Source organism: Eleginops maclovinus, chromosome 20, assembly GCF_036324505.1.
Source record: "Eleginops maclovinus isolate JMC-PN-2008 ecotype Puerto Natales chromosome 20, JC_Emac_rtc_rv5, whole genome shotgun sequence".
Taxonomy (NCBI): Eukaryota; Metazoa; Chordata; class Actinopteri; order Perciformes; family Eleginopidae; genus Eleginops; species Eleginops maclovinus.
The window spans coordinates 3,231,154-3,256,935 of NC_086368.1; the positions used below are offsets into that span (position 1 = coordinate 3,231,154).

General features: G+C 41.7%; 1 protein-coding gene and 1 gene segment (V, D, J or C); one reads left to right on the forward strand and one right to left on the reverse strand.

Annotated features, from left to right (window-relative positions):
- si:ch73-267c23.10 (serine incorporator 1) lies at positions 1–20,482 on the forward strand. Its single transcript, XM_063911652.1, has 10 exons — positions 1–249; positions 4,996–5,157; positions 6,859–7,052; positions 8,101–8,180; positions 8,278–8,415; positions 9,828–9,997; positions 16,673–16,763; positions 17,197–17,404; positions 17,956–18,183; positions 18,897–20,482. Exons 1-10 carry the CDS (start codon positions 211–213, stop codon positions 19,030–19,032), a joined length of 1,446 nt encoding a protein of 481 aa, XP_063767722.1. The 5' UTR covers positions 1–210; the 3' UTR covers positions 19,033–20,482.
- LOC134883331 (Ig mu chain C region-like) overlaps positions 20,090–25,782 on the reverse strand; it is an 8,220-nt gene continuing 2,527 nt past the window's right edge. The window contains 3 exon segments of the C gene segment in view: positions 20,090–21,934; positions 23,518–23,835; positions 24,980–25,315. Coding sequence covers positions 21,612–21,934; positions 23,518–23,835; positions 24,980–25,315 — 977 coding nt within the window.

The window sequence follows — 25,782 nt, forward strand, 5'->3', positions numbered from 1 at the left end:
CCGGCAGCCACACACACAGAGCGCTATTGAGGATTTACATGACACATTGAGCTGCTTTAACTGTCAATGTTGTGTCCTGGGCTGCCTCACAGTGATTTTAGCTGCTTTGTTTTTAACATCCACCCTGGAGGGACAGAGGAGGAGTAACGGGAGGAAAACGTGGGATTTACGGACTGTCCGCTCCTGTAACGGTACTGAAAGTGTTCAGATATGGGAGCTGTTCTGGGAGCCTTCTCCCTGGCAAGCTGTGTAAGTTATGACATTTGTATTATAAAGTATTTTATTTACAACTACACTGTTTCACACTGATTGGTAACGTAAAGCACGGTGATGTCATGAAGAGTAAGCAACAGGTAGCCAATATCGCTCCATAGTACAGTGCTCTGTCCTCCTCTCGGTCTTTGGGCTAAGATACCACATAATGATTACTTGGGCTCGCAGCCGGGGTTTATTGATAGCTTCTCCACAAAGCAGTACATGCTGCTGCTAAAGTCTTTATGTTATTTAAAAGTGTCCTTCCGTTCCTACCTGTGCGACAGCTTGTTGCTGGGGTGGGGACGCAGTCCGAACTCCATTCAAATAACCTGGCGTTTCAACTTCGTTTCTCTTTGCCTCACATGTAGGCAGAGATAATATATACAACTCATTCAGCACTTACCTGTTCATTAGCATTTGTAAATGGTGCGTTTGAACATTATAATTGTATAAGCCGAAATGTAACTTGATATTAAGAGACATTTAAGTGTACAGATATGGCAAGCCTATCAACATGAAGGCATCAAGCACATCAATGCAAAGAGCGAAACGAAAGGGTATTCTTGGTGACTGACTCACAGGTACCTGTGTTACAGTAACACATATTACAGCCTGTAGCTAAGCTAAGAGGCTAAATGTTGTTAGAAGAATCTAAAATCATATGTCCTAACACAGAGACAGTACACAGATCGCAGGGTTAGACAGAACCCGGTCATCTGCTCTCACGTGATTAATTGGATTACCTCTGCTTTGTTGCTTGTACCACCAACAAGAGCGCCATATTATGAGTGCAGACGATGATGACAGCATGCATTTATGCAAGGCAAGAAGAGAGCATGGACATGAATGGTTATGGTTAGGAACAATACTACAAGCACGTAAAGATGAAAGGCTTTAAGAGCCACAGAGCACAAATACTTACCACAGTATGTGTATCTCTATTTTAATAGTCAAACAAAAAACGTTAGAAGATTAAAAACAAGCACACTATCCAAATGATCAAATGCTCCAGTTATTGGATTAATAGTGACGCATCCTTTTCATAAGAGGATGTTCTAAAGTAGTACAATAGTAGTACTCACTACACCTGTGTTATGTGGCACATGTTACCATGGCCAATAGTCTGGAGCTAAGCTGTCTAGCAGGAGTATTAAGTTGTTGACAATCTTCCAGCCTCCTTATCTCCACACACCGCTCTGCTATTGGTGTAGGAGAGAGACACAGGTAAAGCACTGTGGATAAGGCTTGATGGTTAATTAATATACAGGCTGTATGTCCATGCCAATCAACCAAGCCTTACCTTTATTTAAAGGCCTACTGAAACGGGTTTTGTTTACTTAAATGGGGATAGCAGTTCAGTTCTATGTATATTACTTGATCGTTTGGTGAAATTCTTGTATTTTTCGGGAGCACGTACAAGCAGAATAATTGACAAGATAAACCGATTTTTATCAGCCGGCGAGGGCCTACCCAAAACAGTCTGCCTGTACCGGAAGTAGCAGACAACTTTCGCGTGACGTCACGAGTGTAACTGTACCGGTGTTGCAACCATGGCTAGCAGTACTAGTGAGAGTGATTTCAGCGAAAATGTGTCTGTTTCTGTTGGTGCCGAACACGATGAAAGCGTCAGTGAGCTCTCTGATGCCCCTGAGCCATCATCAGATGGAGAAATCGACGTGGCAGAGCCACTGGGAGTCCAACCATACTGTATATGTTTGAGCCAGCTGTCTCAGACGCTGGGAGTGACAGTGACAGTGGTGAGGACGACGGAGCCGGTGGAGGGATAGACCACGATATAGATCGCCTACATAATACAGAATAGTAATTAGTATTCCTTTTGACCCTGGCCTGTTATTGTTATTGTTTTCTTTAACCTGTCTACTATCTTGGGCGACATCAGTCGCCAAGATTCTAAACTGCCTCCCAGCCCTGGGCGTCATATAGCGCCAGAGTCCTAGGTACTGCAGCCTGCCCAGGGCGAGATACAGCACCCAAACAGCATCGTGTGTAGAAGCGTTGTTTAAACCAATCAAATACGTATTGCTAAGTTGTTATACCCTTTGGGACCCATGATAATCGTGCCATTGGCATTGTGAAACTGAAAGGAGTCCATTTATTAACAAATAGTAATAATAATGTCAATGACCAATACAAAAGTCAATTCTAGATACATGTACGTAACATTACAGGTGGCCACTGCCACACTGCACACAAGGGATCCATTAACAAGCTGCCCCGGCCCTACTATTTCACAGTTCATTGTACAAAGTCAGAGAGTATGAGGACTGCATCACTGGGATGTATGGTCTACAAAGCACTTATGATAATGTGTACAGATTAGACACATGTGGATTATATTTATATTAGCTGCAGAAGGCCGCAATGCATCGCTTCCCACTCGCGATTTTCGTCATTGTAGCCTAGAATTGACAAAGCAAAACACGACGAAACACACCGGCAACAATAGACCCCAAACTTGTGGGTACACTTGTGAAGTCAGGACGGAGCTCCGCCCCCAAGGGTCTCAAACAAGAACGTTTTCAGGGATTTCCTGGAGGGCAATTTAAAATGATTATTTACTCCTTTAATTCGACCGCAATGACATGGGTTGCAATGATATATGTTATTCAGTTGTATATGTACTATTAGACTGCGTGGTGTGTAGTGCTGCACTTCAGTAGGCCTTTAAGGGCAAAATATGGAGAATATGAATGTATTATTCGTCTGTAAAGTGTCTAACTCACAAAGCCATCTGGTTTACAACTCACAGTTCTCTTAAGCTTAAGGACCACTTCCAGGATAAGAAGGATTTTTCACCCACCTGTGTCAGTTTGGGTCACTAAGTTTGGCATAACATTATATTAACCACCAACATATTAATATAGAGAACAATCACTCTGGTGTCAGCTGCTTTACAAAAAGTTTTAGCACTAAGAGTTGTCTTGTTGTTGTTCAAAGGTGCTTTACAAAAGAAAACTACCATACACAGTAGTTTATTTTAAATCAATCCCACAAAAGATGGCCATCTGCTGGAATTTACCACTAGAGCAGGTAATGTAAATGTCCGCTGCTGAAAATATGCCCAAACATGCACTAATTCTTTGTGTTCAAGTGATGTTTGATAATAAATAGAATTCAAAAAACAGTGGCCACTGTCCAGCTGTTTTTTGAAGATTTTAGATTACTGCATGATGGACTGCCAATGTTGGTTATAATATCTTTATTGGATTTGTTTGAAATGAAGTATCCATCTCTGGGATGGGATAACTAAAGCAGGTTTACTGTGATGTGACTGATGGTATACACCTTTGCAGAGCGTTGCCATGGACACTGAATTTGAGCCCGGGCGCTGCATGATAGCTGCCCACTGCTCCTAGTACTAGGATGGGTTAAATGCAGAGGACTAATTCCACTGTGTGTGCTCTGCTGTGTGCATGTATGTGACTAATGAAGAGGGTTTCAGGTTTCAGGGTTTCAGAGCAGGCTACATCCTGTAAACCTTGCAGGCCTATACAGTTACTGATAATGTGGGCAACAGTCTGTTTCTTATATCTGAGAAACACCTCAAAATGTGTTATGCTCCAATAGATTAATGTGTGTATGTATGGATGGTGCCACAGTGTCTCAAAAAATTGCTCAAACTGTAATCTATGAACTTTTGTTCCAAAATGTCTTGCTGCAGATACATTTTCTGTAAAAGTTTGATTTCTTAAAGGATATTCCTTTCCCTATTACAGTTAATCAAACATTAGCTTTTCTTCTCAACTGCCAAACTCGGATATTTTTCATCCAAACACTTGTGTATATTAATATGAACACTGTATACAAAGATGTTTATACTAGAACGTATACAAATGTTGTGTTGTTGTGATCCACATGACCATCGAAAACACAGATTCATCTGCAAAAAAGTCTGTTGTCTCAGTTAGTAACTGTAGTGGTTTAGTATTTTCATAGCATTTCACTGTCATCTTACACTGCAATCAAGATTATAGAAGCAATATTTCAGTATTTATTGGCAGTGAAACCAACAAGAACAACAAATACTGATCCTCACTTCAGTGGACATGCAAGGGAAGTCTTAACCGTTCTTCTTCCAACAACAGATTCTCTTTTCTGCGCCCTGTGGGATTCTTAATATTCTGAAAAACTATTTTGTATTCCAAGATTAAAGAATCTGTCTAAAGCAAACATGTCCTGTTGGTAGAACATGTTCAATGGTTGAAAGATAATTAAAGCCCTTACTCCAGAGTCTTCAGAGGAGACTGCCTTGCAGTCAGATGACCTTCACATGACAGTCCAGCAGTGTGTCTCATGTTGAGTCTGATGTACCATCCTAACAAGCAGAGAAAAGCCATTATCCTCAGCTTCCTGCTAATTAGGAGAAGGACATGGGAACATTTGTCATGCTCTGAATCTGCTCACATTCTTTCCCAGGACAATGACAGTTATGTGTAAAAACACTTACATTGCCAAGAATGGACACCACCAGAACTGGGAGAAGGTTACTTATTAATATTATTATTCATATATTCAGTTAAAGTAGAAGTCCTGTAAAGACCAGTCCAAGTGGATACAGTAAGAGAGGCGTCGGCTGACATTAGTGAAAGTGCTGTTAGTAAAAAGAGTGTGAGCAGTTGAAGTTGTGAAAGCATCTGCATTAATATGTTTCTGCAGAATCCTTTGTTTGGTGCTCCTGCTTAAACATGCAGATGATGAAGTGAGTGTGTGTGTCCCCAGCTGCCGTGCCTGTGCAGCAGTGCCACCTGTCTGCTGTGCAGCTGCTGTCCCAGCACCAGGAACTCCACGGTGACCCGGATCATCTACGCCTGCATCCTGCTGCTGGGGACCATCGTGGCCTGCATCATGCTGTCCCCGGGGGTCGATCAGCAGCTTAAAAGGGTACGAGTGAACTGTGGAGATACAGTTAATGTATAGATATAAATACAACACACATGTTTATTCACAGTTATGCTCTATTGCTGTGTCAAGCAGAATGGGAAGTAATCAATGTTAAGGAAATATTTGCATAGTGGCCTTTAACCTATTTCATACTTTTCTACTTTCCCTGTCTCCCTGTCCATAGCCTTGGGGTATTGCGGTTATCCCTCTGAGAGAAAGGCAGCGCTGTCTCCTTGTTATGCCTGCTTAGGGTCAGGCAAAAGCTCCCATAAGATAGTTTACTGGCTAGGGACATCTGGTAGTCCACCTTATCGGGTACATATGTCCCTTGTGTATACATTTTTAAGCCAGGGACAATAGTTATAGTTATTAGGCCTGTTTTATCTTGTTATGACTAATGTTGATTGTGCCCATAGAACTAGTTAGAGTCTCCGACTGGAAGAGGGACTTTCAGAATTGATTCAGCAGGAGCTTTCGCCTCGTTGCTACAGTAAATGTCTTTCTCCAGCCATAACTTTCAATACATTTTCAGTGTCTGCCATCAAGTTGAGCCCTCCTCTGTTATCATTGTGTTCCGAGTCCTTGCTCCTGAAGTTTCCATCACAATTGTCTTTGTGTGATGAAGTTCACTGACATTACACACTGGATACAAAGGTTTAATTCAGCTGAACCTGCCTACTTGTTATTATCTGAGAATTTATAAAAATAACTGACCCAGAGAGAGGACACAAGAGACACTGGTTGAAGTCTGAGTTATGAGTGTAGTGTAAAAGTGTCATGGGTCGCGGTCGTCACTGACTATTGTAGAAAGATGATGTGGCAGATGTGTAAGAATGGACAGCGAAGCATCTGATAGGTTCTCTGGCATTTATTTTCACTGAGGACAACAGCACAATGTCCTTTTTAACTTCATGATGCACATGATGTTTTTTGCACCATGCATGTTGAGTTGTTGGAGGAGCACGCGACATAAGATTTTCATTGCCAACATATACGCTGTATCTGCTGTGCATATGACAAATAAAACCTTGAAACCTTGAAACCTGATGTCTTTACTAAAACACAAGAATAAATTACAGAAAAATCTACTCAAGTGTTGCCATAGTGACCAACAACATGGCACAGACCACTTCTAAATAGGGCAAAAACTGTATCAATAATAACTCTATTTCCTAAACTTAATTAAAAAAACTGTGAATTAGGCACTTGAACTGTCACTGAACAATACACATCGCTGTCTTAAACTTCAATAACACATTTAAGGTATAACACCGTTTCCAGCGCGCCTCAACCCTCACAGATAAATGACAAACAGGAAGTAAACAACGATGTGCAACGTAAAGGTATTCCCACGGGAACGGAACGTCTCATAGAAATAAAGTTCACCACAAATGAAACATTCACAGACTAATACTTATTCACACACATTGTTTAACTCAAAAGGACTGCTGTGTGTGACGTTCCGTGGTTAGGTGTTTTTTTTGCTATGCTCTCGATGTGTTGTGTGACCTACTTGTGATCCATTGGCAACACCAATAGCTCATGTTTCCTCTCCAAGCATCTGCCCTCAGTAGACAGTCCTGCCACATTTAGGTAACCTATTATGTCTTACATAAATAAAGCATAAATGATTCGTTTTATCATGAGGTGAAATGCTGATTGGAGTAACTCTGTAAAGATGTGGCTTCCTGTTTGCTGTAGATCCCAGGTTTCTGTGAAGACGGGGCCGGCTCCTCTATCCCCGGGATGCAGGCCGATGTGAACTGTGAGATGTTCGTGGGCTACAAGGCAGTGTACCGCATCTGCTTCGGCATGAGCATGTGGTTCCTGGGGTTTTCCATCCTAATGGTTGACATCAAGAACAGCACAGACCCCCGTGCTGCCATCCACAACGGGTAAACCCTGCAGTAACCGCAGCAGCACACTCTATGACAAACAGTTTCTGACTAACCTTCATCTATCTGAGTGTGCTGCTTTTAAAATCACTCAGCCTCACACTGGAGATGTTACAGAGCAGGCTGATATCAATTGCATCCACAGAGTTTTAGCTGTTGATTCAAACAAAAGGACATTGTCTTTATCTGCACTGTAACTATATATAGGTCAGAGGATATCAGTTATGCAACATGTTGTTCAGCAGATGGCTTTTGTCCCACTCACACTTTTATAATCTTCATTCATTTGCATTACAGACATCACATTACTTATGTATTGTTTTGTGTGTGCAGGATTAACAACGTTACAGAATTACGGCACAGATAAAAAGCATCAACAAGCTTACAGGTGTTTCCTATTTTACCTAGACTGTTTTTAGGTCGGCATTGCAGCACATAATGCAACAACTCAAACCAAACATCCCTGCCAAGTATGAAAGAAGTGTCTGCACTTTAAATTTGTGTTTTTCTATTTTGACCTGTCCCACATTATTCAAACACTCAATTTAAATACCTTTTAGCTGTGAAGTCTTCCTTTGAATATTTTTTTCTTATTGAATTGTGTTAGCCCCTAGTTATACTGTAGATGCCATACTCTAGGTGTCTCAAAAGGACAATTGAATATTATTATGAAAACTTTTAGGACAATAAGATAGTACAGAGAGAGACAGGTGTGTCTTCAGGATCACCTTGTGCCTTGTTGGCACTCCCACCCACACTCCCACCCACACACACACACACAGACGTTGGTGTTGCGACTGGTCATAACGCTGAAGTGTTTTACTCGCCTGCTCATGCACCTGTATGGGATACGCTTGGTCAATAAATGGTCCCGAGCACAGTAAGCACATCTGAGCAGATCCAATGTTTGCCCCACATCATACCTTGCAGTGTGTTAGTGTTTTAATCAGAAGAAAGGACTTTAAGGATAACTGATTAGAGATATTTTAAACTGTTTATGTTTATCTATATCCTACTTTATAATCAGCTGTTGACATTTTGTTCTCAGATTCTGGTTCTTTAAGTTTGCTGCCCTGGTGGCAGTTACAGTCGGTGCCTTTTATATTCCAGACGGGCCTTTCACCTACAGTAAGAACTTCATATTCTACATTAAGTATGACATCCAATTGAGTTCAATTGAGAATAAGAAGTGAGTAACTGAATGAACTATGTGTCTGTGTTGCAGCGTGGTTTGTCGTGGGCTCTGGGGGAGCTTTCTGCTTCATCCTGATCCAGCTGGTGCTGCTGGTGGACTTCGCCCACTCATGGAACGAGTCCTGGGTGGAGAAGATGGAGACCGGCAGCTCCAGGTGCTGGTACGCAGGTCAGTGAGTCAACAGTGGAACAATGACACACTGTACACTTCTTCTACCTGTGTTCTGACTTGTATTCTGTTCAAACTTAGGAATAAAATATGTTTATTTTTTGAATAGGAACAACCTTGAGACTAAGTAAAGGATAATGTGCTTATCCGCCTATTGCATGGCCACTTAATAAATAAATCAATGATTTGATTGATGACCGTTTTAAAGATGAATTATTATAAAAAAATATCTTCCACCAAGACCAAGTACTCTGATCCACTGCGTTCCAACAGCAATTTTTTTTATATACACATTGAACACATACAGGACCTCATGCTTTAGTTGAGAGGTGGCATAGCAAAGAGGCTGCCAGTTGTATCGCCCCCGGGAGCAGTTAGGGGATCCATGTCTTGCTCAAGTGCACCCAGGAGGTGAACTGGCACCTCTTCAGCTGCCAGTCCACACTCAGTACTTTGGTCCAATCGGGACTTGAGATCCCAACCCTTCAGATCCCGAGCTGTCCCTATAGACTGAGCCAATGCCCCTACTTCCTGTCTGTCTTCTGCTGATTTCTCTGACTTCCAGTGCTCTTGATTTTTAACCTCTTACCTTCTCTTGTTCTCTTTTGCTTTTCTTTACTGGGGACAGATTAGTCATCATGAATCCAAAGTGTGTTGCCCTCCACAAATACAAAAATGTATATTTTAATGGAAAAATATTATACTCACTTTTACTTACTTTATTAGTATCATTGAGTGATTCTTATTTTCAAATTTGTATTTCTATTTACTGGCTTTCTCTTCTTTGCTAAGCTTGGGAAAATTCCTTATTAAGAAGATTTGTTGCAATGTTAGTTACATTCTGTGTGCACCAACAACCTCTGTTGAACTGAGAACATCCTGATACGGCCTCCCTACCTCCCTAAAACTTACTGAAGGCTCCTGTCATTATCACCAAGCTCTGACTGAACTTTCTTGCAAGAAATTAAATACCTAAAAGACAGTCAATGGTTTGATTCTTATCCACGTTTAATAAATAAATTGCCAGCCCAATATTCATTAAATAATTTCACCGCTAACGTTAAAAAGGCCAGACTTCTTTCTGTGTATTGATATGACTACACGTGGTCCCTTAATCAGAGCGTCCACTTTAGCGCCGGTCTGCTTTACTTAGTAGTGGTCTGCTATTATAAAAGAGACGTAATTCTATCTATCTATCTAAGAACAATCCACTGAAAGACGAAATTGACCAATCAGTTGATGATAGAAATACACTTCCACAAATAAATACACTATAAAAGATTGGTCACAACTTAAAACAACTCATTGTGCTCAGCCTCTGAACACTCCACAGAAACATATTAAATACTTCTTAATGAGTGTTTCATGTTTTTTGTAACAAATATGAACCTTTTCTACCTTTTTGTTTTTAGCTTTGCTGGTGGTCACACTCATCAACTACATCCTGTCCTTTGCTGCTGTGGTGCTGTTCTTCATCTTCTACACCCAGCCTGATGGATGCTCCATCAACAAGTTCTTCATCAGCTTCAACTTGTTGTTCTGCCTCGTGGCCTCCGTCCTCTCTGTGCTGCCTCAGGTTCAGGTACAGTAACAGGACCGTGTCTCACACACGAGGAACATTCAGTCAGCAGTCCTTTCATGCATCAGGAGGGGAAACAATTTAATGAACACCTGTAAAGCTGCGTATTATATAGTGTACATGTAGGAAACACCTTGCGCCACAGGCTAGTAATAGTAATACAGTCAACATGCTTTCAAAAATCTAAAAATAATAAATGAATGTAATGTTCCCCTCATCAATGTGCTGTTGAAAAAAATGTGGCCAGGTTTAACTTGGTTTAAAGAACTCTAATTTCTTAACAAACTAATGTGTGTCAATACAGACTGTAAAGGTCCCCTATTGTGCAAAATGCACTTCATGCTGTCTTTTATACATAAATATGTGTCCCCGGTGTGTAAGGAGACTCACAAAGCGTCAGAAAATACAACCCTCTCTCTTTTCCTCCTTACCCACATCTCTAAAAACAGGGGTACAAACGAGCTGATCCAGATTTGCTTCAGATATGACATCTGAACCGAAAATAAGTGTTTCAGAAATAATGCTTGATGTAGTTTGGAACATAATATGAGGTTTAATCAGGGCAACGTTTAGTTTAGAATATCTCCGTTAGAAACTTCTGTCTTTCACAGAGGAGAGATAGATAGATAGAATCGGAGGATGAAACCCTCTTTATTAGTCACATGCATGCACACAGCAGAGCACACACAGTGAAATTGGTCCTCTGCATTTAACCCATCCTAGTACTAGGAGCAGTGGGCAGCTATCGTGCAGCGCCCGGGGAGCAATGGGGAGGGGGGATTGGAGGTGTCCGGTGCCTTGCTCAAGGGCACCACAGCAGGGCCTAGGAGGTGAACTGGGACCTCTCCAAGTAGCAGTCCACTTTCCATTTTACAAGTCTGTTCGGGGACTTGAACCGGCGACCCTACGATTCCCAGTCCAAGCCCCTACTGACTGAGCCACTGCTGGATCGTGAAGCTCCAAAGGGGCGTGGCCAGCAGCAGCTCCAAAGGGGCGTGGCCAGCAGAAGCTAGTTCATTTAAAGCAGTCTTTCTCAAAGAGTGGTCCGTGGACCACTGGTGGTCCGTCAACGACCCCTAGTGGTCCGTGAGTATTTTGGTAAAATGTCACATTTGAAATTAATATATTATAAGTTTAAAGTGTTTCTCAAACTGTCTTAAAATGACTAGTATAGAGTGTAGCATAGATGTAGCGTAGCTACGTAGGTTCGTAGCTACGTAGCTACGTAGGTTACGATCTTACGTCATAAATGATTTGCGCGGTCAATTTGAGCTGTCAACTGACAAGATGGATCGATGGCTAAAGACAGGGTCAGTTAAAAGAAAATTAAATCACAAATCTGACGTGACAGTCAAGGTGCATCGTCCTGATGCAGGAGATCCAGCAACTACAAGTGGTTCAGCCGCAGCGACAAGTGATTTTGTGTGCGTTACTGAGTCCCAGGAGAGTGGTTCGCAGTCTAACCACCACCCGGCTGAAAGCTGTGAAACTCGGGGGATCGCGGAAAGTCCAGCGCTAAAGTGAAGAGAAAATATCCCAGCGACTACATAAAATTCGGATTTTTCTGGACTGGAGATGAAGAGGATCCCAATCCACACTGTGTTTTGTGCTATGAGTCGTTGGCTAACGAGGCTATGATACACGGCAAGCTCAAGCGTCATTTTGAGAGCAAACACAAGGATTACATCGGGAAACCTTTAGCATTGTTTGAGAGAAAATGTGATGAACTTAAAAAACACATGACGAAGGCGCCCTCACAGTTTTTTGCGACGGGGGAAAATGCGAAGGCTACAGAGGCATCATACAGGGTATCCCTTCTCATCGCAAAAACAGGGAAACCTCATTCGATAGCTGAGAATTTAGTCAAACCAGCTGCCAAGGTTATGGCTAATGTATTGTTTGGGGAGAAAGCAAGCAACGAAATTAACAGGGTCCCCCTCTCCAATGATACTGTCCAGCGGCGAATAACAGCCATGGCCAAAAATGTGAAAGATCAGCTGATCACACGTTTACGCCAAAGCCAGTTTTTCACACTGCAACTGGACGAGTCAACTGATATCGTGAATGAGGCAAATTGCAATGATTGTTGCACCTTGCGCCACAGCAACACACTGTTGCATTCACAGAGAACAGCTGGCTGTGAAAAAAATGCCACCATGCCTCAAATCAGTACTGGACGAGTCTGTGAAAATTGTGAATACAATAGAAACCAAAGCACTGAACACACGTCTTTTTAAAGCTCTGTGTGATGAAATGGGAAGTGAACACACAAAACTGCTTTTCCATACTGAAGTTCGCTGCCTGTCGCATAGGAAAGTTCTCACCCATCTATTTGAACTGCGCGATGAGGTGATGTTATTCTTGCATCATACTGATGAACTGTATGACAGACTGCATGATTTCCAGTGGCTCTCAAAATTGGCATACCTGGCCGATGTCTTTAGCGCACTCAATGCTTTGAACTTAGCGGTGCAGGGAAAAGCCGTCACCGCCTTCAATGTGCAGGACAAAATTAAAGCCGCACGCCTCAAGATGGCATTGTGGTGTGTCAGTCTGGATCGCCAGGAGTTTGACTGTTTTCCGACGCTTGTGGATTTTCTCCTCGCTGCAGATGAAGAGCTGGACGGCGGCACAGTTGCAGCCTTCAAGGAACATCTGCAAGGCCTTCACTTTCAGCTGGGAAGATATTTCCCAGAACTAGATGCAGGCTATGAGTGGATCAGGAATCCATTTGGGGACAAAACGCACATCGAACACGTCAGTTCCAAGCTCCCATCACGATAGGTTGACAGCCTTGTGGACATCGCATCTGATGGGACACTGAGGACGACTTTCAGAGAGAAAAGCTTGACGGACTTTTGGGTCCACGTCCAGCATGAGCACCCAGAGCTGGCTGACGCTGCTCTGAAACTGTTGATGCCGTTTCCAACCACCTACAACTGTGAAGTTGGTTTTTCTACACTTGTTGGTCTGAAAACAAAGCAGCGTAACAGGATCAATGTGGACTGTGATATGAGACTAAAACTCTCCAGTTTGGATCCAGACATTGTTTCACTGATGTCTCAGCACAAGCAGCACCATTCCTCCCATTAGGTAGCAACAGAGACACGCAGTGTATGCAGTGCCGCTGCTAGCCATTTTGGTGCCCTAAGCATAATTCCTTCATGATGCCCTCCCCCCCCCCCCCCCCCCAATAAAAAAACATTCGCGGAAAAGTTTAACTTTTTTATTACCAAACATATAAAACAATAGCAGCAGCAAACACACAGCAAAACAACAAACTTTTGACATTTGAAAGTGCAAACTCCAAAATAAAATATACTTTCTCAAATGCTATGTAAACTTTTCTAAATGCCTGGCTAAACACTATTAATTTCACGCCACACAGTGATAAATGGTCTGAAGCCAGAATTGTTAGCCTACCTAGTGCAATGACTGCTAACTGTTACTGAGAAAGTATTGGCCACCGTCACGTCAAAATAAACCATAAACTGTCTACTATTCAATATCTAAAGTAAAGTAACGGCTAACTGGCATCAGTTACTTGCAAAATGCAGTTATAATTTTTAACAGCAAAATCTCAATTTAGCTTGCGCCTAAGTTATAACACATATTTGAGTTTGCTAACATTAGCAATAACGTCAGCTAGTTCAAGGTGTATGCATAGGCTAAGCTTTACACTAGCTGCACATATTTCCCGTATTTAAGAAAGATTAAACGTGGACACTTACCTGCAAGTGATGCACGGGCATCATCTCGCTGTTTCCTCTTTTTTCCTTTTTCTGCTCCTGACTCCTGTTGCCTTTTCATTTCCAAAAATGTCGAGTAATCCAAAAGACCACTGACAGCAAGGGCACCCACAGGGCGCTTGGGACGCAGATTGTGCAGATTGTGTTTTCGTTTGTGTTTGTGTGAGTGGGGAGGGGAGGGGGGGAGGGGAGAGGGGGGCACCATCGGTACCTTTGAGTAGTATGCCTAAAAAGTGCCTCATATTTCTATAGTCTACTGAAATAATTTCGGCCTTATAATTATTATGACGATTTTTCATTAGGCTATTTTTGGTGGTGCCCCCTCGACACTTGGTGCCCTACGCACAGCGCGTAATGCGCGTTATGGGAGCGGCGGCACTGAGTGTATGAGTGAGTAAACACTGCTATTTGTAAATGTAACAGTGTAAATAATGACCTTGTGTTTATTGTTAAATTCTTGTTAAACTTGGGCCTGCAACCATAGTTTTACTGTATATTATTTTTGAAAATACACAGCAGAAGTTTGTGTGGTACTAAATGCGGTGCATTTTGCGTATCTCTCTGTTCGCTCGGACATAAACTCAGTAATAAATGTAGTCTATGTTTCATATGATGTGTGAAATCTATCCGCATTTACCGTTTAAATCGCATGTGAACGAAATGCTTGTAGAATCCGTAGTTGTATTTGTATCGTTGATTTAATGTGTGAACGAGCGATATAGAGAAGGTCACATAAAGCTGTTATTATTAGGCTGTAATTTGTAATATACTGTTGGAGTAGTAAGCATGCCTATTGTATTTATTCTAGTGTATATTTAGTTATATTTAGTGTATATTTCTCCTTCCTTCTTTGTATTGAACTGTTGCACCTCAATTTCCCTCGGGATTAATAAAGCTTCTTGAATCTTGAATCTTGTTTTGGGATATTGGGGGAGTTAGGTGGTCCGTGAGTATTTTTTTATTGGTTAAGTGGTCCTTGGTCTGAAAAAGTTTGAGAAACACTGATTTAAAGCTAAAGTCACAGAATCAGCACTTCAGAAACAGGGCTGAAATAGAGAGGGATGAGGCGTGCTATGTTTGGTTTTTTGAGAGGAACACTTCACAGACATGTTTTGTATAGATATGGCCCTACAATATATTGTTCAAATATAACATAATAGGAGACCTTTAATGACAGTCAGTGAAAAAGAGAAATAATAGTCAGTTTTGTCAGAAGAAAAGCACTGGGTATCTGCAGCTCAGTGGGTATTACAAATGTACAAATGAAAACAAAACAATGTTAAAGGAAGCAGCTGCAGATATAGCAGCTTTTATATTAATGACTATGGTGCGGTACTTTTCACCCAGAGCGTTCATTTGTGTCCACCATCTGTGCGTTCTCACCATTTCCATCAACTTGCAAATGACTAAAGATAACACTGTGACCATGTTCCCCTCACGGCTGTGTGTGTTTTAACGTGTGAAACTGAAACTCCAGCAAGACTGACTGTCTCCAACATAAATGGCCACATTTGTTGTACAGATTGGAGAGCCCTTTGTTTTAAGCTGTGTATGTCAAAGTTTTGCACCATCATCTGATACAACAATGACTCTTCATATCGGAAGTAAATTAATATTCTATGCAGTCATGCTCTGAGTTATTTCTCAGTTTCAGAAAAATCACAAATGGATTGTTGGTTTTATAAGAAAGGAGCATAAGACACACACCTAGCAATGGAACTGAGGTGGAACAGTGAACAGTTTTAGTGAAGGCTAAGTTCATAAGAATCCTGCACAGGACAGTTAGTGAGCTTCTTTAGCTTCTTCGTGGCGGTGGTGGCAAAAGTACTTAGGGACTCTGCTTGGGAACCGGCTCCTAACACTGCGATGAGTCAAATGCAGAATGTCAATTTCCCTTCTGCAGGACGATTTAGGGTTTCTTCTTCTTTTATCTAAAGAGAATTGACTCCTCAAGTCTTAGTCAATCTTTCCGTCTCCTTTACCTCATATACCAGAGAGCATCTTATCAGCTGGGGGCAGACAGCTCTGCCATCTATATTACATGACTATATTTGCGAGAGAATGACCTGACTCAAGGAGAGATATGTGACATGAATCTAAACACGCATACAGTCTAATGTTTGAATATTTTATTTGCGATATGAGTTAATAGATAGGAATTAGCTCAAGTTACAATGAGGAGTAAAGAGCATCCTGAGAGGAGACATTATACACGAGCAGGGTGAGCACAACCTAGGAGAGGAGGCTCTGCAGAGGGGGATAGACACTGACCAGAACATCAGTGCTAACATCTCACCGAGCATCAGAGATCAGGTCACAGTAAGCTGCTGTGTGGAAAGAGAGGCAGTATCCTTTGCTGTACCTCCTTCCTCCTCCACCTCCACCATACTGTATATCACATACATTCACTTTGATTCTGATTTAAATATTTGTTTCTATGTTATTGTTGTGTTTAACGCTCAGGGGGGACTTCCATGTTTTCGTAAAACCCTGCATTTCACCACCTCAACAAATAATTAAAGTTGTAGTTTAATTTAAGCTGACTTGTGAAATCTGCTATTTAACTTCTAACGTTTTCCTTAATAACTGCATCCATTCTGAACCTCATTTTCAAATGGAAATCCAGCTGCTTTAAAAAAAAAAGAAGAAACAACTGAGCTAACAACATAGTCATGAGTGAATGGTTTGCCCAGTTATCATGGAGTATTTCATGTTCCATCCATCCATCTTCTCCCGCTTATCCGTCAGGGTCGTGGAGGTAACAGCTCCAGCAGAGAGCCCCAAACTTTCCTTTCCCTGGCCACATCAAACAGCTCTGACTGGGGGATTCCAAGGCGCTCCCAGGCCGGCGAAGAGATATCATTTTTGTATTTTTTATTTCATGTTATAAATATATCATTTTCTGCCTATTGTATCTGTGTATCCTCAGGAGTCCCAGACACGTTCAGGCCTTCTGCAGTCCTCCATCATCACCCTGTACACCATGTATCTGACCTGGTCCGCCATGACCAATGAACCTGGTGAGAATGTCTTCTGCATGCGTGAAATATTGCTGTAAAAATTGATTCAGTGAGGAATGAGGAGAAACAAGAGGAATTCATTCGCTCCAACCAAGGAACCGGACAGTGTTAGCCTTCTTTTATGTCAGATGACTTTGACCATTAGCTTTTGTTTGTTATGCTTTTGGTTGTTTTGCTCAAAAAGCATGATTCATGTTGTGCCTGCCGCAGCCGAACATGTTTGATTCCTCGATAAATTATGTAAAAGTATTCTCACTCAAAGCATTACTACTGATTTAAAATGGTCTAAGTAAAATGTTCAAGCTACTTTCATTGATCTCATGTCAGTGTTTCCAGAGAACATGCAACAAACATCTGCAAATAAGAAGCATTTTCACTGTCACCATTTTTACTCCCCTGTGCATTATATTTAGTTTTTATTCTCCCCCCTCAGATCGAGAGTGTAACCCCAGCCTGTTGAGCATCTTCCAGCAGATAGCAGTGCCCACCCTGGCCCCTCTGGAGATGGAGAACCAGACAGCTGTGCTGATCCTCGGCCCAGACACAGAGGAACCCGTCCTCACGTCCCCCTACCTGCAGTGGTGGGACGCCCAGAGCATCGTGGGGCTCGCCATCTTCGTCCTGTGCATCCTCTACTCAAGGTAGACTGAGATTAGAAACCATGTGATCAGCTCATGCAAACTGTTTTCATTCATTAGATGATTTAATTAGTGTGGGTGTTTGTCACAGCTCAGCTCATCATCCTGGAGGGTTCATCATATCACATGCAAGCCTTCTTCACAACAATGTGACCTGTGAAAAACATGGTCTCACTAGTGCTTTTCTAATCTTTTCTACTTCAAAACTCAAGAATTCGACACAGTTCCACAGTTTAGTCTCACCTCAAGGTCGATTTAGATTCTGTTCTGCAGCTTTACATCATACCTCTTTATCTGCCGGCTGCTGCTTCAAAGGTCTTATAAGTTCTCAAGAAACATTTTTTTTAAAAAAGTCTAATATTCCATGGCAACAGCCTCACAGATAAAGCTCCGTTCAAATGTTTTCATACTAACTACCTGTGTGTATACGACAGGTGCTCCTTTCTGTTTGTTTTTAATATGGTTTTTGCACTTCAGGGCCAATTTAACCTTTCTCTACATCCATAATTTCTAAAAAGACATATAGTATCCATTCTCCTGTGTTCTCCCCTCAGCATTCGGTCGTCCAGCACCAGCCAGGTGAACAAGCTGACCATGGCCTCCAAAGACTCTGCCACCCTTGCGGAGGAGGGCAGCAGCTCTGACCTCTCCGAGGAGTCCACGGGGCCCCGGCGGGTGGAGGATAACGAGCGGGACCTGGTCCAGTACAGCTACTCCTTCTTCCACTTCATGCTCTTCCTTGCCTCCCTGTACATCATGATGACCCTCACCAACTGGTACAGGTCAGTCCTCCACACAACCTGCACCCCCACTTGAGCAGCAGAAACATCTGCATCTGTTATTTTACATTCTGAAAGCCGTCCCGCCGTGCCATTTAAATAAATAAAGATAACTGCATTTTCACTACTGCTCAACAGTTTGGGGGTTTTTACTTTTTTTCAATTTTAGCGGTGGTTAAAATTGGTGGTTAAACTGAAATTTCGTACATAAATCTGAAAAATATTTAGTACACATCAGATGAAACTTCATCAAATTTAGACGCGAAAGTAGCACAAATGTCAGATTCACTCGCAACCTCATCCGCTTCTGTTTCATGTTTTCTGGTTAGAGGATTCTTGTTTAAGAGGCCTTTTGGGTTTATCAACGTCATGTCTATTCATTTGCCAGATAAATAAATGCTTACCCCAGAGACTAGATTGTCACAATAGCATGAGAGGCTGTAACTGGGGCAACCGTGACCACAAAAGAATGGCCACAACTATGAAAAGCTTCAGCTCTGACCTACTCTCTGTTCGCTCCAGTGAGGCATTACCCTACGGCCAATATTAAGCCCTCCTTGACTGTTGTAACTTATGGAATCTCCAGGTCTAAAAAGGATCTTACTTGGATGTGTAGCCCTCCAGTGTGTTTCCCCTTCTCTTCTGAAACAATGGTTTGTTGTAAATGATAGACGTCATAAGCAGATGAATGTGAATGACTGTCGTGTTCTTGGCAGCCCTGATGCAGACTACGCAGTCACCAGCAGCTGGCCAGCGGTGTGGGTGAAGATCACCTCCAGCTGGGTGTGTTTGGCCCTGTACGTGTGGACCCTGGTGGCCCCCATGATCCTCACCAACAGAGACTTCAGCTGATCTCCAAACTCTGACTACATTGCCTCCATCTTACTTTCAAAATGCACTCACAATTTATCCTTTGGGCTTGAGATTAGTTTCACTATTTAAAGGGGGCCTTATTATAATATTATAATGACATCACTATTTATCACTCAGGCTTCTATTGGCTGGCACTCCAACACATTGTACATGATAGAATAAGTGGCGGGACATCTCTAAGCGGTAGACCAATCAGAGCAGACTGGGCTCTGGTTTCAGACAGAGGGTGAAAAGAGGTGCTGCAGCACAGGCAGTATGAGAAAAAGAAAGAGCTTTATGAACATTAAAGTATGGAGACATGTCCCAGTAGAGGCTCTACATACTGATATGAACCAGAACATGAGCATAATATGTCCTCTTTAATAAAGTTTAGTCAGGTCTAGTTCATAAGGGTGGCTTTAGGTATATACTGTAGTGATTTCATACCTAAGACATCCAAGGACAATCACACACAGACTCTGAAGCACAACATTTCTCTCTTTAGTTTGTGTTACCTTATCTTTATTGGGGTTCAGGTCCAAAGTCACATTCTAATCACATGCTCTTAATATGAATGTATGCTGTAACTGTAACACATATTAGTTACATTTAATCAAATAGTTTCTACATTGCATAAAAAGATGAATGTATTACTGTGTTAATAATGAACTGCACTCGGTTCCTTGCTATGCCTTCCAATGTCTTATGTCTGTGAAATGTTTCCGATATGTGGAAATATTAGAGTATTATGTGTAATGTAGTGAAGAGTGCTGATAAACGTGACACACTCTGCAATATGACTTCAAGTCAATTTAAGTGTCAGCCAAACATTTATGGACCAAGATATTTTTTAATGTTTATTTATCTTTAAGGTGTGATCGCTTCAGGGTGTAAAATAAATCCTTACAATGGCACAACTGCACTCATCTCACCATCAAAGGATGTATGTTTAAAGCTGATATTATTTTCTGTGCATCATTGTTCGACTCTTAATGTATGGAGTAGCTGTAATGTTATGTAAATTATGATCTAACCTGTAAGAATGTCATTGTTTTAATCCAAGCTGTGTTTTGTAAAGAGTTTCAGGGAGTGCTAAATGAAAAGTTTTATATGTTAAGACTGATTTAAACCAAATGCCTTGTAAACCCAAGAGATTAACTGGATGTGAGTTCTAATCTCATTTCTGTTCTACTCAATATTCAAAACAGATTTTTGATGTGCAAAACTGTTATCATAAATTCCTTTTTGCACCATGTTATCATTTTTTATGATCAATAAAATGTAATCATTCTCGTCTCTTTTAAATGATCATCAATAGTCAATAAAACTGAGAATGCAGGGTCTGTTTTGTTATAATTTAGCAGGGCAGTTTGGCTTTTAACAAAGCTGTCTACATGGAAACGCTGTTTAACATTTATTGTGCAAACACTGTAAAATAATAAAAGCAGTTTTACAACTGAATTCTTTTACTGATACTATCATCTGTCATACAGACTGACTTTATGGAGGCTAATGAACTCCAGCAGTGAAACCTGAGGATGTGGCGCTTACATAACGCTGCACCTTGGACAGAAGTGCCATAAACAGAACTGATAGAAGATGAATCGTTCTCATTCCCACCTTTTAGAGCTGCAACTCTTCAGAGACATTACATTACTTGATAAGGAACAGGAGAGCCACAATACGGGAGATTTGCTGAATCAAAAATGCATGCTCAATAGTACAATACAATGATTTAACACTATTTATTGAATGTTTTCTCACTGAATCTTGGAGCTTTACATTAGTGTGTGTTGTTAGTAACGTTGAGGGAATTAATTTGCCCTCACATTGCAAGGTAGAAAAGGTCTTCAGATATTAAATAAACTGCTAAAGTTCCTTGGAGGGCATGAGAACTCATGAGAATGCATACTGAGCAGAAGTAAACTTTGCTGAGTATAAATACAATATCCTACAAAAAATCTTCTTTTCTAATTTATTAATTCCCCCACAGTCTGTCTTTTCTAGTTCAAATTGTGTATGATTTAGAAAAGTTACAAAGCTTTCTAGCAGTCAGTGCTCAGCAGACAATGCAGAAATATGTTTTGCTATCACCGGCTTAACTTATAGTTAGTATCAATATTATATTAATAATATATTGTGTGTTTCCAGGATATAAAACATTGTTATACATATTATAAGAGATGATAAAACCATGAATAAAATGTGTGCATCATATCAGAGGTGGACAGTATCAGGGACAGTTTTATCCCACAGGCCACAAGACTGCTAAACTCCTGAGCTTCTTTTATTGTTTTGTTTTTTTAAATGTATGTCTCGTATATATTCATATTGCATTGTTTAGGAACCTGGGACCCAAGTTTTTCATTACACTACACTGTAGGATGGCATCCCCACTCTGATAAATCAAACATGTGTAGACTGCAGATAAACTGTAGGAACAGGAGTCTACAGGGTGGAGTCATCAGGGGTCTACAGGGTGGAGTCATCAGGAGTCTACAGGGTGGAGTCATCAGTAGTCTGCAGGGTGGAGTCATCACGAGTCTGCAGGGTGGAGGCATCAGCAGCTGTGTGTCCGGTCAGTGCAGGCTGTGTGTGAGCGGCAGGGTGAAGAGCCTCTCCTCAGGCTCCTGCTGGGCGCTGTGCGCCACCCGGCACCTGAACTTGGAGCCCTGGTCCTCATTGTTAGGGGTGAGTTTGAGGAAAGTGTACATGGAGTAGAGGCCGTTGATGTTCAGGCTCGGGGGGGTATTAAAAGAGGGAACCTCCTCTCCATCTTTAGTCCAGGCCACTGACACGTCCTCCGGACAGAAGTCTTTGATGCACAGCTGCAGAGTGCACTCCTCGCCCAGCAGAGGACACGGAGGCTCGCAGTCGATGAACATCACATCAGGAGGAGTTCCTGTTCAAACATTTGAATCAGTTGAATCAGCTCTGAACAGTTCAGTTTTGTAGTTGTTTATCATTTCAAACAACCCTGCAAGTCTTCCTAGGAATCCTCTAACATACTATAGTGTTCAGGCTGTATAGGAAGCATACATGGGTAAAGAAGTGTTTAACAAACCTTATTGTATCATATAATCAGGAGTTAATAAACAGAATCACATTCTGAGAAAACTTGGAGCACATCATACATACCGTTCTTTGTTAAAATAGTTAAAAAATAGTTGATATAGATATCATCAACTGACCCAGGTTTAACATTCGGTCACATGATGCCAACAAAGCTGTTACGTACTGACTTGATCTGTGGAAAACCATAAGGTGGGGCTGTCAGTGTCGGAAAAAGTATTCAGACTCTTTAAGTAAAAGTACTAATAGCACACTAGAAAAAACTAAATTTCAAGTAAAAGTAAGCTACTGCATCAAGAATGGTACTTAAAGGTCTCCTATTATGCTATATTTGAACAATATATTGTAGGGCAAATCTATACAAAACTTGTCTGTGAAGTGTTTCTCTCACAATACCAAACAGATTCCCCATTGTAGCATGCCCCATCGACCCTCTATTTCAGCCCTGTTCCGTCGTGATCTCCTCTGAAGAGAGTTTTCTACCGGGAGAAACTCAGCTGAACGCTGCCGTGATTAAATATTATGTTCCAAACCACATCCAGCATTATTTCTGAAACACTTCTCAGTGTTTACCACTAGAACAGAGACATTATACACTGACCTCATTCTTTGGGCACGTTGCTGAACCTAGACCAGACCAACTGCAGCAACCCCAGATCATAGCACTGCCCCCACAGGCTTGTCACCTTTTTTTTGGCCGGGCAGGTATACAGTATACAACAACACTAAGTCTCTCCTGCAGACATCCTGCTGAATACATTTCGGTTATGACGTCATAACCGAAGCAAATCTGGATCAGCTCGTTTGTACCCCCGTTTTTAGAGATGTGGGTAAGGAGGAAAAGAGAGAGGGTTGTATTTTCTGACACTTTGTGAGTCTCCTTACACACCGGGACACATATTTATGTATAAAAGACAGCAAAAAGTGCAGTTTGCATAATAGGGGACCTTTAAATAAAAGCATGATTAGGAACATGTTCATAGTATTCGGAGTAAAAGTAGTAATTGCAGAAAAACATTTAAATATTTTTTAATATTTTATAGCAAAAGCAGCAAATCTTCACAATTGAGACGCTGGAACTGTTAAATATTTTGGAACGGAAAGCTTTTTAGCAAAATTGCTGCCATATAATGATGGATGGTTTCATCTGTACAAAATAATCCTAATCCAAGTATTTCCTAAGTGTTGTGTGTCAAAATCTGAATTCATAAAGTAACTAGTACATAAGTCTGTAATAAATGTATTGGAGTAGAAGTATAAAGTAGTATAAATTCAGGTCAAGTACAAGTATCTCAAATGTGAACTTAAGTGCAGTACTTGAGTAAATGTACTTAGTTACTTTCCACCTCTGTAGAAAGTCAATAGAAGCTGGTAGTTTTCTTAAGCCAAACGTGATGGGTTAGGTGGAGCTACCTTGAGTGTTGATGTGGTACAGGACGTCCTTGTACCCCGGAGCAGGGAAGCTGGAGTGGTAAACCCGGCAGGTATAGACGGCCCTCTCGTCCTCTCTGGCCATGAGCAGCTGGATCTTGCTCCACACGCTGTACAGCCGGGTGTGGTCGGAGAAAGGTCCGAAGTGTGTGACGCCACAGACCGGCTCTCCGTCGTTCCTGGACCACTCCAGGTCCACCTCCTGGGGGTAGAAGTTCTCCAGCCGACAGCAGAGAACCAGACTCCTCTCCACCTTGGGGATCTGAGGGATGCTGGTGATCTGGAGGAAGGACGGCTCCACTGCAGGTGTGTCAGTGTGGTGAGAGGAGGGGCAGCGTGTTATCCACAGGAGAAGATAATAAAAACTCAGAACTCATAAATATATCCCATCTGCTGAACAATTACTCTGCATTTCAGGGGAAGGGTTTCCCAGAGAGAACTGGTTTAGAGGTTTAAGGATAATGGAACAGGTGTATGATGAGGTTATTCACCAAATCTTAAAAGACACCAATAAAAAGCAATGTTTGGGATACAGTCCTAGTTGCTTTTACAGTGACAATTATTCTATTATGTAATGACAGAGGCTTGCTAACATTTTAAATGGGAGCCAGCTCTGCTCGACAGACTGCTTTGAGGGGATAGCCCCACGCTCATAGTGCCCCAAGTTTAAAAACATCAATTCTCAAAGCTGTTGGCAATGAAAGCGGGGGGCACCAACCTGGTACAAAGTGGGGCTGAGACCGTTCCCCCTGCTGCAGTTTGATGGTCTATATGCCATGTGCTGTTGCTGTTGATGTTATTGGCTCATAGTTGGCAGAAGTTAAGCATCATACATGAAGCAAACCAATTTACCATAGAGCATACCACTGACACACACTGAAGAAAGCACAGAGCACTTCAGTTTTTGCTGAACAAACCCAAAGGGAATTATTGTTATATTTCAACTCAGCAGTTTTGTTTCACGGCATGCAACTTTTCTTTCTGGTTCAACCTCACTGCATTATTAATGCCAGAGGAGAGAGTAGATAAGGCTAAAGCAACGAAGCTGCATTTAGCCTGATGGAGAGCTAAGGGGAGGGTGGTACCAGAGGAGAGTCTACAGGGTTGTTACAATTACTCCACTTGGGCTGGAGGGTTAATCAAAGGGAGGTTTTGACCTGATGGAGGTATAGAACAAAAGGTCAGGGGGTCTGCCCAAAATAGTAGTAGATTTTAGGGGAGCTATTCTGATCGTTTCAGAGAACATATATTATTTTGAAGAGGTTTATCATTTGAAACCACCCTGCAGTCTTCTTAGAATGATTGCACAAAGCATACATGGGTAAAGAAGTGTTTAACAGAACCGTATTGTAACAGATAATGAACAGAGTATTCCTTCTCTCTTTTTGTTACCTTCTATTTTGTTTCAGAACATAATGCAGTACAGTACGCTTCCCCTCCTTACCTGTAACCTGGACTGTGGTCAGTCTGATGATGCTCTGGCCCCTGCAGAGCACCTCGCACTGGTACTGGGTCTGGTCCTCAGCCACAGTCAGACACACAGTCAGGACAGATGTGTGATGTTCACAATCTGACAGCAGACAGGCCTGATCACTCAGATCCTCCCTGTCCAGCAGAGAGCCCCACTCTGACAGCTCCTCTGAGCCGGCATTGCTTCTGAGTTTAGACCACTTCACATTGAGCTCCCGCTGTCCTGCTCCCTGGATGGTGCATTTGAGGTCGGTCTGCACCTGAGCATAAACGATGCTGGGTTGGCTGATCTCAGAAACACTTGGGGGGGCTGTGGAGAGAAACAGGAATGTTATTGCACATATAAGACCAAGACAATAAAGTGTTTCTTTTCATTCTGAAAACATGTGGAACTTGGAGGAGAAGAACGCTTCGGCAATCAACAGCTCCTCAACCAACTTTGTTCTGAAGGCTGCACAGTCATCATCATCATCATCATCATCATCATCATCATCATCATCATTATATATATATAATAAAGGGTTATCTTAGAAGAATAATGATGAAAATACTCCTACGTTTGTCCTTATATTTGACAGGCTTGAATACTTTACACGCTCATCATAATCATAATCTTACTCTGCAAAGTAGCCTTAAATGGAAGGTAATCAAGATAAAAGTATTAGATTTATCTCAGAAATATAGTGACAAACCAACTCTGACTAAGGATGAGATAAGAGTAAAACTTTTTTGACGGGCAAATTTCAGTTTTTATTCTTGATCACAACTTGACACCAT